Source organism: Anastrepha obliqua, chromosome 2 (genome assembly GCF_027943255.1).
Source record: "Anastrepha obliqua isolate idAnaObli1 chromosome 2, idAnaObli1_1.0, whole genome shotgun sequence".
NCBI lineage: Eukaryota > Metazoa > Arthropoda > Insecta > Diptera > Tephritidae > Anastrepha > Anastrepha obliqua.
Genome location: NC_072893.1, coordinates 95222540 through 95236903, shown reverse-complemented (window position 1 = coordinate 95236903; position 14364 = coordinate 95222540). Strand labels below are relative to the sequence as shown.

Genomic DNA, 14364 nt, shown 5'->3' with positions numbered 1-14364 from the left:
CTTTCCTTCGTTCAAGCACGAGTTTATGGTCTTAACTAAAGCACTTATTTTTGTTTTTTCATTTTTGATGAGCCTGTCAGGAGTTATGCTGACAACGCGGACGCACCTTTTTTTCGAGGGGTCACCGAAAATGACGTCGCAATGGAGGAGTTTTAATTTTTTTGAAAATTTCAGAAATTATTCTTTAAATATGTATCTATAAGACAGAAAAAAGTTTGAATTAAATAAATAATTTTTTACATAGAAAAAAAAAATATTGAAAATAGGCATTTTTTACCCGACGAAACCCATGTAAATACCAAGTAAATACCATCAAGCAAGCACCGTATTCACCTGATACGAGTATGGCCCCGTGCGAGCTTGTTTCCCAAGTTACCACTGAAGTGAAAAGGTATCGTACGGGGTGCCTTCACATGCAGGACATCTGTTTAGTATGTCAGACTGAATTCTGGATAAGTAGGAGTTTAATCTGCTACAATATCCAGAACGTAATTGTACCAAGGGTACGCGGGACTCTCGGGGTAGCTGGAGTTCTTCGTCTGCTATGGGTGGTGGTTGGACTCCGATAACGGCGCATTCGGGGGTCGGGAGGTTAAGAAGGTATTCATTCCCATAACAGCCGGTTCTACGTTACCGGAGTGACTCGGATTTTTCCCGACCAAGGGCTGTTGTCCCAGTAAACTAGCCCTGTCTAGTGTTCCGTTCCTCATTCAAAATTGGTGTTTACGGCTGGCCGAATTACGGCGCACTTGCGGCCAACATTTGAAAGGGATTATCTTTAAAAAATAAATGACATGAATACTTCGACACAAAAATAATAAAGATTGACCAATCAATTTGAGTTTTCGTTGTTTTAAATACTTCAATTTGAAATCGGATACTTCTAAATTGATCACCCTTTACATCTATGTATATATAGCTATGTTTTCAAATGGATCTGTTTGCTCGCTCAAAACTTTTGAAACGTAATCAAATATTATATGGTAAAAATACTTATCAGGCACTTACACACTTAAACATATGTATGTATATGTATGTATGTAGTTAACTGTGTGCAAAATAGGCACTATATTACATACATATGTATGCAATGCAATATTGCATGCCATTACTAACTATTTCCTTCAATGCTTAGCCGCGTGCTTTTGGCTGCGGTGAATAAGCCACAGTCATGAAAATGCTTATAAATGCATATGCACATACATACATACTTACTTGTAAGCATTAAGGAAATTTGTATGCACAATGCAAAAGTTGTTTAGCACATAATCGCCAGCGCTATGGAGAAATTGAATTAAATGCTTGTTAGTAATGGATTAGTTTGACATCTAATTTTATTACGAATCACTGTTGGGTAACTAAGTAGGTGTATGTGTTCTGATTGATATTGCGTTACGCGTGTGAGTCTTTGAAGTTTAAACTAATATACAGGTATATCACCTTGATCAAAAAGTTCCCGGAACAATCGCCAGAGGGCGCCAGCCGTTTATGAGTGGCATGAACGCTTCAAAAGAGATCGGGGATCCATCGAGAATGACGAGACGTGGGTTTATCAGTACGACACGTCGTTTTTAATCAAAAAAGAAAGCGATGCTCACGGTTTTTATGGATTACAATGACACCACGAATTTTAGCCAGAAGGTCAGACAGTTAATAAAGATTATTATTTGGGTGTTATGAGACGCGTGCGTGAAGCAATTCGTCGAAAAAGCAAGGATGTATTGAAAAAAACTCGTGGATTTCCCACTATGAGAACGCACCGTCGCACAGTGCCATCATTATTCGTGAATTTTTGACCAAGAACGAAACAGCCATCGAATTCATCTGATATGGTTCCATGCGATATTTTTCTATTTCATCGAGTTAAAAAACCACCACGGGGTACGCGTTTTAACGGCTCTGATGGCTATACCGAAAATAGTGCTCCAGAAATGTTTCGAGCGCTGGATCAAATCCTGGCATAAGTGGTTTGCAATTGATGGGGAGTACTTTTAAGGCGATAATTTCACTTTTGAAGAATATTTTGGATCTTTTTTAATACATTTCGGAATTTTTTTAATCAACGGGGTATGTTTGTAGAGCGCTGTTCCTCCTTCTGAAGGATAGCTGATCCACCGATTTAAGTTAGTTGTAAATTTAAGTGACCAGGTGATCAAAGTTTTGATGATAAGTAAATAAGGATTATATTTTTAATAGGGATCATTCCTACGGATTAAGGGAAATACGGAGAAAAGCTTTAAAAAGTAAAAAACTTGCGTTTGCATCAAAGTATACTGAAAATAAACTGAAATTCATTATTTCTGTGAATTATTGTGCAAACAAGACTTTAAGTACTGCAAATCTGATGTTATCTCGGAAGTATGTAAAAATATTGGGAGGTTGAATTAGTTTTAAAGGTGACACACAGATGGCGCTATTTATCACTTTATCGCGTTGGCAATACTGAATATATATTCATGACAAAGCCTCATCCCTAAGCTTTGTTTATCAGTATCTGTCATTTCGCTGAAGTATAAACAACGCAGTGTTTTCGTGCTCCGAGTATGCCAACTTTCGTGCCGTCGAAACGCAATTTGCGGGAAGCTTTGCTTTTCTGCTTCAATTTGAAAAAAAAATACAGCCCAAGCCCGTGAATTGCTGCAGGAGGCCTACCCAGACCATACTCCGTCGATTTCAACATGTGAGTACTGGTTTTGACGATTCAAAAGTGGTGATTTTCACACCGAAGACAAGGAGCGTCTTGGCCAGCCCAAAAAGTTCGAGGACGCGGAATTGGGGGAATTGGTAAACGAGGACTCGTGCCAAACCCAAGAAGAGCTTGCTGAATCATTGGGCGTTGATAAATCAACCGTTTGCAAGCGTCTAAACGCGATGGGAATGATCCAAAAGCAAGGACATTGGGTCCCGTACGAGTTGAAGCTGCGCGACGTCGAACGGCGATTTTTTACGTGCGAATTTCTGGGATGGGATCAGGTCGGCGTCGTATATTTTGAGCTGCTCCAACTGGGCGAAACAATCACGGGGGATCGTTACCGACTGCAATTGATGCGTTTAAGCCGGGCATTGAAAGAAAAACGGCCGGAAACGGTAAAAAGGCACGACAAGGTTATTTTGCAACATGACAACGCTCGGCCGCATGCTGCTCAACCTGTCAAAAAATACCTTGGAACGCTTGGCTGGGAAATGTTACCCCACCCGCCATATAGTCCAGACATAGCTCCCTCCGATTATCATTTGTTCCGGCATATGAGTCTCGATTTGGCGGACCAGCGGTTTTCCTCGTACGAGGCTACCAAAATATGGGTTGAGTCATGGATAGCCAAGCAGCGGCCAGAATTTTGGAGAAACGGCATCCGGAAATTGCCCGAAAGATGGGCGAAAGTTGTAGCTAGCGATGGCCAATACTTCGAATAAAATATTTTGTACCGTTTTTCCACAATAAAGCCCCAAATCTTCGAAAAAATCTTTAAAACTAACTCAACCTCCCAATAATATTAATAATTTTGGTCACTTTGTTGTCGCTTGAAGGTAAATAAAAAGGTTTGTGTAGTCGTCTCTTCTTACTCTTTTCGGAGGCTTGCGGGATATTTTTCTGCGAGCACCCCCTCATTACTAGCTTGGAAGGTGAAGCAGAGTTTTTCTGTGCTCTTTCATCCTCCTTTGGAAGGTCAAAGAAAATTTTTGTTTACATGTTTATTACTCGCTTCAAAAAGAGAAGTACCCAACATAGAATACTTATACACAGAAGGGTAGGGAAAATTGGGGAATATTGGAATGATAAAACCAGTTCCACTGAGAGAAGATATATAGCATTTATTTTTGTATGCATAAAATTGTATTTATTATTATTTTATCTTATCCCTTTTCCGCATAAAAATTAGCCATTCCCTGCCATTGAGACATTTATTTATCTACTCACCTCGTATATAAATAATATCTTTAATAACCAATAAAAAACTACATCCAGCTTATTTCTCCCAATTTCTTCTTTTCTTTCTCTGTGCTCTTCCTTTGTTCGCTCTTTCTATTACAGTTTATGAGAAATTTTAATCGAAATTATGCATTTGCCACGGAACCAATATCAGATCCAAAACCATTACATTCGATAATTCCGCTTGGCGATCACACTGGTGTGGATGAGTTGCTGTTGGTAAGAGATTTTCGCTGCATACCTATTATGTAGGATTGAATGTCCTGTTTGTCAATTGTCAAAATGTTTCTGATTTAGTGGAATGTTTGTCTTGCTCGGAAGAGAAAAAATATTTTATTTATCTTAACATAAATACACATATACACCTATACACAGTATACACAAACACATAACGATATTAGACGCTACAAATATATGCTTCGCTTATTTCGTTTATATATATTTTTTTTTTTGCATTTTTCACATGATTTTGGCAGCTCGAAAGACTATTTCGAATTTATTTAGCTTCTGTCTTCTAAATAAATTGCTTTCATATGTTACAATTTATATACTTATACTTATATATACATATGTATGTACCTAGATGTATTTTTTGTGCTCGTATTTATGTATGTATGCTTAGTCTAGTGCTAGCCTTTGTATAAGTCGCTACATTATTATTATCGAGGTATTGTATGCCTATCACGCAACTTTTATCTCATTTCCTGGTGCTCGTTTTTTAAAGAAATCGTAACGTTCCTTCTGCATATACAGATGTACATACATACATTCATATATATTAGTTTGCTTGAAATTTAATTAAAAATGAATGCAGCACACGCAAATATATTTATCTACTTACTCTTACTCTTACGCTCACACTTACATACATATATACGATATTTCGTGTTTGCACTTTTATTAATAAAATACATACATATGTAAGAATACTTATGTATGCATGTACATATGAATATAAGCCAGAAGTAGTTACACAGCCGTTAACGCAACGTTGCTACGAGTGAGCTAGGCAGTCTGAGGCGAATTTAAGGATAAAAAAAAAAATAAATAATTGGCGCGTACACTTCTGTTAGGTGTTTGGCCGAGCTCCTCCTCCTATTTGTGGTGTGCGTCTTGATGTTGTTCCACAAATGGAGGGACCTACAGTTTCAAGCCGACTCCGAACGGCAGATATTTTTATGATATTCGGCCGCCGTAGCCGAATGGGTTGGTGCGTGATTACCATTCGGAATTCACAGAGAGGTCGTTGGTTCGAATCTCGGTGAAAGCAAAAATTAATTTAAGGATACTCTTAAAAATTTGCGCTGCATAATTATATGTAAACTAATAATTATATATGTATGTAGGTATGTACGTATAAAAATTCACTGCATACATACACCTTCTTCTTTTTGATTGACGCGATAACCGCTTACGCGATTTTGACCGAGTTTAACAAAGCGCGCCAGTCGGCTCTTTCTCGTGCTAACCGGCTCCAGTTAGAAGCCAAGTCTCTCTCGGTCTGATTTTTCCAACGCAGAGAAAGCCTTTTTCTCCCTCTGCTACCACAAGCTGGTACCGCATCGAATACTTTCAGAGCCTGAGCGTGTATTTCCAGTCGGACGACATGGCCCAGCCAACGAAGTCGCTGGATCTTTATTCGCTGCGCTATGTCTATGTCGTCATAAAGCTCATACATCGCCTGCGTTACTCGCCGTTGCCAACGTGCAAAGGTCCAAAAATCTTCCGCAGAATCTTTCTATCAAACACTCCAAGCGTCGCTTCATCGGATGTTGTCATCGTCCACGCTTCTGCGCCATATGTTAGGACGGGTATGATGAGAGCCTTATAGAGTATTAGTTTTGTACGTCGAGAGAGGTCTTTACTACTCAATTGCCTGCTTAGTCCAAAGTAGCACTTGTTGAAAAGAGAGAATCTACGTTGGATTTCAAGGCAGACGTTATTACTCGGTGCTAATGCTGGTTCCTAAATAAACGAAGTCTCTTACAACCTCGAAATGCTAGCTGTCAACAGTGACGTGGGTGCCGATGCGCGAGTGCGCCGACTGTTTGTTTGATGACAGGAGGTACTTCGTTTTGTCCTCGTTCACCACCAAATTCATTCGCTTTTCCTCTTTATCCAGTTTGGAGAAGGCAGAACTAACAGCGCGGTTGTTAAGGCCGATGATGTCAATATCATTGGCATACGCCAGCAATTGTACGCTCTTATAAAATATTGTGCCTGAGCGATTAAGTTCTGCGGCTCGTACGATGCTCTCCAACATCAGGTTAAAGAAATCACACCACAGCGAGTCACCCTGTCTTAAACCTCGTTTGGAGAGGTCCGTCCCAATTCTAACAGCGTTACTAATATTGAGCATTTTGTCATTTTGCATAGCCGTATTAGTTTCGCAGGGATACGAAATTCAGACATCGCGCCATAGAAGCAATTCCTTTTCGTGCTGTCGGATGCGTCTTTAAAATCAACGAAAATATGGTGTGTGTCGATTATCCTTTCATGGGTCTTTTCCAAGAGTTGGCGGAGTGTGACTATCTTGTCGATTTTGGATTTTCCAGGTCTAAAGCCATACTGATAAGGTCCAATCAGTTGGTTGATGGTGGCTTAAGGGGTTATATACCTTGTGGTCCGGTGAAATTAGCGAAAGTTGGGTTTTTTTTAAAGATATGTAGCAATAATTTTATTGTATAAAAGTTTTTATTATTGGATATTACAATGTTTAAAGAAAAAAAAGGCTTTGTTTGTGTAAAAATATTTAAAAATGGCGGAGTTATGGCGTTTTCCCCCAAGACCCTTTTTTTGGAAGAGGCTTGCGGTGGACGCGATTCAAGTCCACCAAGTCAACTGAAATCAAAAAATCGAAAAGATTTCATTAGTATAGGGTTATATCTTCTTAGTGAACGATCAATATATTAAATATTTTGATTTTTGTGAAAATAGGAACATGTTTTTAAAAAACTCCACTTCTACAGTCCTAAAATTGGCATTAAAAAATTCATATCTGCAAAATAAAAATTTATACATAAAAAGTTGATCGTTCACTAAGAGGCGACATCAATTACGAACAATTTAAAAAAAAAATTATAAAAATCGGTTGAATACTTTTTTTGCAATCGCGTCCACCGCAAAAGCATTTTTGGAAAAACACGTTTTTGAGATAATCGCGTTTAAAGTTTCAAGCGCCGCATGAGGCCGTACGCTCAGGCCGTGACGACGCACAATTTAAAACGCTGTAACTTTCGATCTATTGCTCAGATCTCTATGAAATTTTTGGAAAATGTTCTCAAGGGATTGTACTTTACGATAAAGAAATAAAATTTATTTTGATTTTTTTGAAAAACACAAGGTATATAACCCCTTAAGCTTTCACACGATATGCTCCCTAGAACCTTATACGCGTTATTTAGAAGCCATCCGACCATATTTTGCATAAGAGCTGATGCATGCAACTTACCAGCTCCTTACCGCCATGTTTGAATAGCTCAGCCGGCTGTTCGTCAGCTCCCACGGCTTTGTTTTTTTTTTTTTTTGCGAACGAAAATGTTATGAAGATTTTTTTTCACATACAAATCGTTCCCTTATTCAAAAAAAGCCAATGTGATTTTGTTTTGAAATCATTAATTGCCGATGAATGCAGATACTCCCATGCTACCTGGTACCCAAGGCAAAACAGTTTTGCGCTATTACCTAATTGCTGTAAAGCGTTTAAAATATACAATTACCAATGATATCAAAATATTGGGTAGTCGAAAAACTCTTTTTGTATTTCTAATCAAACTTCGACTCATATTTTTTTATATTTATAATGAACTTTATTAAACCAAATATGTACCATTTTGGTCGACAACCTTTTGCCATTTTACTTCTAGAGACATTATTCCATCACTATAAAACTTTTGTGGTTTCTCGGCGAAAAACTGCGACAAGTAATTTTCACAGGCTTCTCTTGAAGCCAACATTACTCCATTAAGGGAGTTCTGCATTGACCGAAACAAATAGTAGTCCGATGGTGCAAGGTCAGGGTTATATGGTGGATGCATCAAAACTTCCAAGCTCTCCCAGTTTTTGCCGAGACATCAAAGATTTGTGTGGCCTAGCGTTGTCCTGATGGAAGACGACGCCCTTTCTGCTGATCAGTTCTGGCCGTTTTTTTTCGATTGCTTGCTTCAATCTCATCAGTTGTTGACAGTAAAGTGTAGAATCAATCGTTCGTGCAGGCTGGAGCAGCTCATAGTGGATGATTCCTTTCCAATTCCACTAAACGCACAGCATAACCTTTCGAGGCGTCAATCCTGGCTTTGTGATCATTTGTTGAGCTTCACCACCCTTGCACCATGATCTTTTTCGCACATTATTGTCATATTTGATCCACTTTTCGTCTCCTGTTACCATTCGCTTCAGAAATGGTTCGATTTCATTTCGTTTCAGCAAAGAATCGCAGATGTTAATTCGGTCCATTAAATTTTTTACAGACAATTCATGTCGTACCCAAACATCGAGCTTCTTTTTGAAACCAGCCTTTTTTAAATGGTTCAAAACCGTTTGATGATGAATGTTTAGTGCCTTGGCGATATCATGGCAGCTTATGTGACGGTCTTGGTCAATTTTTTCCATAATTTCATCGACTTTTTCAACGATAGGTCGACCGGAGCGAGGTGCATCTTACACATCGAATTTTTCAGAACGGAAGCGAACGAACCATTGTTGTGCTACACGAACTGATACAGCATCGTCTCCGTAAACTTCACAAATGTCATTGGTGGCTTGCGTGGCATTCTTCTCTTTTTTATACAAAAATTTCAAAATATAGCGATTTTTTCATTATTTTCACTCATATTTGAACAGCTATAACTTTTTTTCAACTCCTCCGAATTTAATTTTTTTTTGTTAAATGAAGCTTAAAATGTCACCTTTCTAACACCATATGATATGACACAATGTGATTGGTAGCACTGGAGATAGATGACTCCAACGACATCTATTGACAAAATACGAAAAGACTTTTACGACTACCCAATATAAGCAGTATTGTGTGTTTGTGCGCAACATATCGCCAGTGGGTTTTGGATTCAGAAATAATAATTGAAGCTAATCCTCTGAGTGTTTTGTCATGAAAAACCTTTTCATAAAAATCATAAGCTGTTCGGATGCGACATATTACTACCAGTGAATTTCTCATAGTCGTATGATTATTATTATAATAGTTATGTTTTTTAATAAAAAGTCATCGAACTTCCTTATAACATCACTCCCAAATAAGTCGAGTATTTAGATGGATAATCCAAGCAGGTTTTATAATAATTATTTTTATAAATTGAGAAACTTTTCCAAAAAGTCAAAGCATTGTCATGAATATAATATTTTCAGAACTAGTCCAAAATTAATCACTCTATTTCTAATTTCTAATTTTGCAAATTGCGTCGTAAGTCAATCATATTTGACACTTGTTAAATAGCCTACCGCATCATACAAACAGGCAAATGGTGGAGTGCGTAAAGATCAAAATAAAGATTTCCATTACTCAAAAAATTTTTTATTTAGTAAAAAAAAGTATTCAAAAATATAATTAGGTGATTAATTTTGCGCCACTTTGTAATTATTAAACCAAAATTCTCATCCATACAGTTTTAAAAGTGTGGATCATCAATTGATTGTAGCTTAAGGGGTAACACCACTGTACACGCGTAAAATAAACACGATTTTTAAAGAATTTTTTTGTAGAGAAGGAAAGGGGAAACAATCACTCTGATTTGGGAAGTTATTACTTATATACTAAAATACAAAACTACAAAGTTTGATCGAAAAATTTTACAAAATGGCGGCATTAGAGACATTTTTGTAATGTGGTTTCTCTTGAAGGAGCTCCGCGGCACGCAGCACAGAGGGTGCAAATTTTAATCTGGAACAAAGAAACATTTTTTTTCTTAATCTAGATAAGAATAGCTAGAGAAACACGTAGGGGATTTAAAAAATATTTATTTTTGTGGAATTAGCATTTGAAGGAAAAAACTCTATTTTGGACTAAAAAAACGGCACTTAAATAATTATAACAATCGTTTAAATTAATCTATCGAAAATCCCCTACGCTCTTCTCTTAAGAAGGTTATTATACAGACGTAGTGAAAAACCTGATTAAAAATATTTAAAATGGTTTGAGTTATGCTGCGTGCCAATTTCAGAAAACGTGTTTTGAGAAAAACGCGTTTAAAGTTTGGAAATTTGGAGAAGTCGTTAGGTAGCAGTCACTAACGCTTGGTTAAAAGCTTAAAATATTTATGAAATAGACTTCGGTAACGTATAAAACTTTTTGTTCTGTTTTTTAAAAGGTTCAAAGAATTTTTTAAGCTTATAAAAAAAAATCAATTTTTTGAAATTTCTACAGTGGTGTTACCCCTTAAGTGATTCTCCTAAAAAGTCAAGGCATTGGTATCAAAGTATACTCTTCTGAACTACTTTCCTTATATAACACATGGGCTGAACAGTCCGGGTCCAACAAAGAAAACACGTTTTGTTTTGTTCAAAATTAGCTTTATTCATCAAAATTTCGATCAAAAGCAACGCAATCAGTTCAGCGCCGCTCTAACATTTTAATACCACTTTTGTAGAACGATTTATCTTTTGCCTCAAAATAGGCATCAGTTTCAGCAATAACAGAGCATTTTTTTAGGGCTGCGAACAGCCAGTAGTCGCTGGAAGCCATATCTGGTGCATACGGTGGATGTAGGAGCAATTCGAAGTTCAATTCATGTAGTTTTGCTATTGTTTTGATTGACTTGCGACACGGTGCGTTGTATTGAAAGTGAGCAAACGCGGCATCTACTTTGAACAGAGCTTTCTCATAGTCAAATGTTCATGCAATACGAGTATAAAGCCAACACGTTCTTTTGATATCTTTACGATCTCAATTAACTCACGCAACTTCACTTTTCGATCATTCAAAACGATTTTGTGGATTGTTTTGATGTTTTCAGGTGTTACCGGTTAAAGTCAGCAAGCCATCGTTTTATTGTTGTTTCTGATGGAGCGGAGTCCCCACAATACTTTTCAAGCCATTGCTTCGCTTGAACGGTATTTCTTTCCATCAAGGAGCAAATTAAAACACGATTTTTTTTATCGCAATTTTAATAATACTGTATATTATAATTATCAGCGTAAATAAATTAAAACACTTTTTGGCGTGCATTCATGGGTGAAGTTTTTAATGTTTTAGGCACCAAAAATGTTCTTCACTTACATTTTTTTTTAAATACTCATATCAGTAAAAATCCTCAAAGAGCTTAGCTTTTGCAAGCTTTTAAAATATACACCATACTACATATTTATATATGTATTATACTAAAATAATATACTTCTTTGGCGTTCGTTGCAGACACCCACCCGCAAATACTTCGCAAACTTCGAAGTATCTCTCCTTCTTTCTTTTAAATATAATACAAACAATCCCTTTTTCATTTGTTTTCCAATTAGAGGAGTTCAGCTTTCCGTGTTTTTTACCAGTTGTACACTCTTTGTCCACAGTACAAGGTTCAAGTTAAGTAAGTATTTGTAAGGAGAGATGAGAGCGGATGCTACTTAACAAACGAACGTGTTTTCAAGTACCGACCGGAAATTGTAAAAATACACTCACCAGCTTGAATACAATAAATACATACATATGTATAAGCATAAACACACACACGCACACACAAAAGTATAAGTAATAGGTACACACTCAGTTCGAAGTAATTTTTGGTAATCGAAGAGCAAATTACTAAGCGAATGTGTGAATGAGTGTTTTTACATATATACTCGTACATGTGATTGAATGTACAACAAATTAATGAGTGAGTGAGCGAGCGAAGGAATAAGTGAATGAATATCTACCGTTTGAAATGTGCCAAACAAACAATGCGATTTTATGGGTTATTAAAGCGATGGCAAAATGAGAGAAAAAACCTAGAATTATTGCACCTGATTTTATTCAACTACTGAAGCTTTTATGACGGGGAATAGCTTTATGGCGACCAAATGAACACACGCCCACGCATAAGTATACAGAAATGAAAGCATTTTTGCACGCGTCAGCTTGTCGATTTCCCAGAAGGATTCTCGCAAAATCACAAAGCTGGTTGCCTGGATGTGCGGTAAAGCGAATGGGCATTTCTGTATATATATACATACATACAGCCGTTGAAAAATATTTAAGAACTACCAGCTTCCCAGTTCTCTCCATTTGAGACTTTTTTCAATAAAATCACTTAAATGTTTTGCATTTTTGCTTTTATATTGTAAATTTAAAATGTTTTGAATCTGTATCAGTATTGTTTTCTTCATGTACAAAAGTTTCTACAATTCGAAAATCGTTTGAGAAAAATACTTTAGAACGAAGCAAAATAATAGTAAAACCATAAAAAAGGTGCCAAAGGGGAAGTATATATTCGTCTTTTGTTGTAAATCCTTTGTGCTTTATTACTGCTGCACAGCGCCTTTGCATTGACATTATTAAACGTATATAACGCTCAACAAGATTGAATTCCCATGCTGCCTTGGCCTTTTCAAATGGCTGATCCAGATTTGCGATATTCTGCGTACGGAGTATATTTTTTATATTTAAGTGGGCACTCGAAGATGAATTTTCGAAATCACCGGTAAATTCTTTTCTGCATGAGGTACATTCTAAAGTATCTGAATGTATTTGACCGCACCCATATTACCTTCAATACGATGAATTGGTCCGACACCGTTCCATCAAGAGCAGCCCCACACCATTATTAAGCTTCCCCCGTGCTTTATGATTGGTGAGACAAACTTGGGGTCGAATCCTGCATCCGTCTGGACCAACTCTCTTTTCGCCTCATCACTGAATAAAATATAACGCCACTAACTTTGAATCCGGGATTTTAAATTCGGCGTTTTCATTGCGATGCTGTTATCAATGGTTTCTTCCGTGCCAGTCGACCGTAAAGCGCTGCTTGTGTCAACCGAAGCGCAACTGTTCTTTTTAGAAGAGTTGAGGTGCAACTTTTCTCTTTCGCTATTAACGAATCGTTTCAACTAAATGAAGAATACTCCAGATAATTTATTTTTTACGTACTTACCAGTTACAATATAAAACAGAAAACCATTCACAAAATTTTGGACGAAGACCGAATCGTTCTTACAGTACATTTCTTACAAAAATATCAGTGCTTCTACTAAAACGCAAAAAATCAATGCGAAAACTTCAAAAGAAATACATAAATGAACGTATTTCAGTGAATGCGATCTAAGCAAATATAAAACATGGGCATATATGGCTGCTAACGCAAAGTTCTTAAGTATTTTTCAACGGCTGTACCTACACATGTTTGCAATTGTGTATATGGATTTTGAATATGTGGCAGCCACAGCAAGGTAAACACTTGCGAATTGTGCTAATGCGTGGCTTAGTGCCTATATTTTTATAACTCAATATTTCTGCTGTTGCTGCAGTTATTTTCCAATATTTTTCTCTTGTTGTTGCACAGCAACAGCAACTACTTGCGTCTGTTAATATTTGGCTCATCAATATTTTTAATGCTGCTCCTGTAATTTGTTCGGCGATGTTGGCAAAAAGCAATAACCGCATGTATGTTAGTAGGCACATGTGTATTAGTTGAAACGTAATTACCGATATGCGTACATATGTTTATATGTATGCACGTAAATGGGTTTCGGTTAAGGCCGTTCTTATTTTTAACAAACGAATTTGAAGTTACATACGTACATAGGGGCAGTTCCTACATGTCGAGCATGACCATCGTGCAAACTGTCATTTAAAAAGTTGTTTTTATGTTTTTTGCAATAGACCTATTATTATTATTATTATTATTAGTATTAGAAGGCCATTACGCACTGCGAACAGAGCTGGTCTATTGTGAAAGACCTATTTTTGTAACCCTAGAGTTTTAAGCTTTTTAAACATTTTAGCACAATTTTGGGTTTGTTGTTCCAAAGTTTGCATGGAGATACTACGATACCACCAAGGTGATGAAGTCTCTGTCTGCCCAACGCAGGACATTCACAAAGCGCATGTTCTGAGCTTTCTATGTCCATTTCGCAAAAGCGGCAGACATTGGTCTCAGATAGACCAATATTATTTAGATGATACCTCAGGCTGCAGTGACCTGTAAGATATCCTGTTAAAAGACGCAGATCTACTCTGGTTAGTGAGAGAAGCTTGTCAGATATTCCTTTGTTGGAACCTAGGAATAGTTTGGCTTGACGCTGACCGGCACAGTTTAGCCAGTGTGCAGCAAATTTTCTTTCTTCCCATTTTCTGAGAAATTCATTAATGTGTCCTTTTGTGAGTCCCCAGAAAGTCTCAGGACCAGTAAGCTGCATATTTGCTCCTTGTTTTGCAAGGTCATCAGCCATTTCATTTCCCTCATGTCCTTCATGTCCCGGAATCCAGCCTAGTGTTACTATGTTGAGGTTTC

At 37.2% G+C, this 14364-nt stretch overlaps 1 protein-coding gene across 18 annotated transcripts in view; it reads left to right on the top strand.

Annotated features, from left to right (window-relative positions):
- LOC129237256 (disks large 1 tumor suppressor protein) overlaps positions 1–14364 on the top strand; it is a 182237-nt gene that overhangs the window by 73572 nt on the left and 94301 nt on the right. For 17 of the 18 annotated variants that reach the window (XM_054871871.1, XM_054871869.1, XM_054871872.1 and 14 more), the window contains one exon: positions 4034–4150. The exons of the other annotated variant lie outside the window; for it this stretch is intronic. In XM_054871871.1, the coding sequence (XP_054727846.1) occupies positions 4034–4150 (117 nt within the window). The remainder of the gene's footprint in view (positions 1–4033; positions 4151–14364) is intronic. 18 annotated transcript variants of the gene reach the window in all.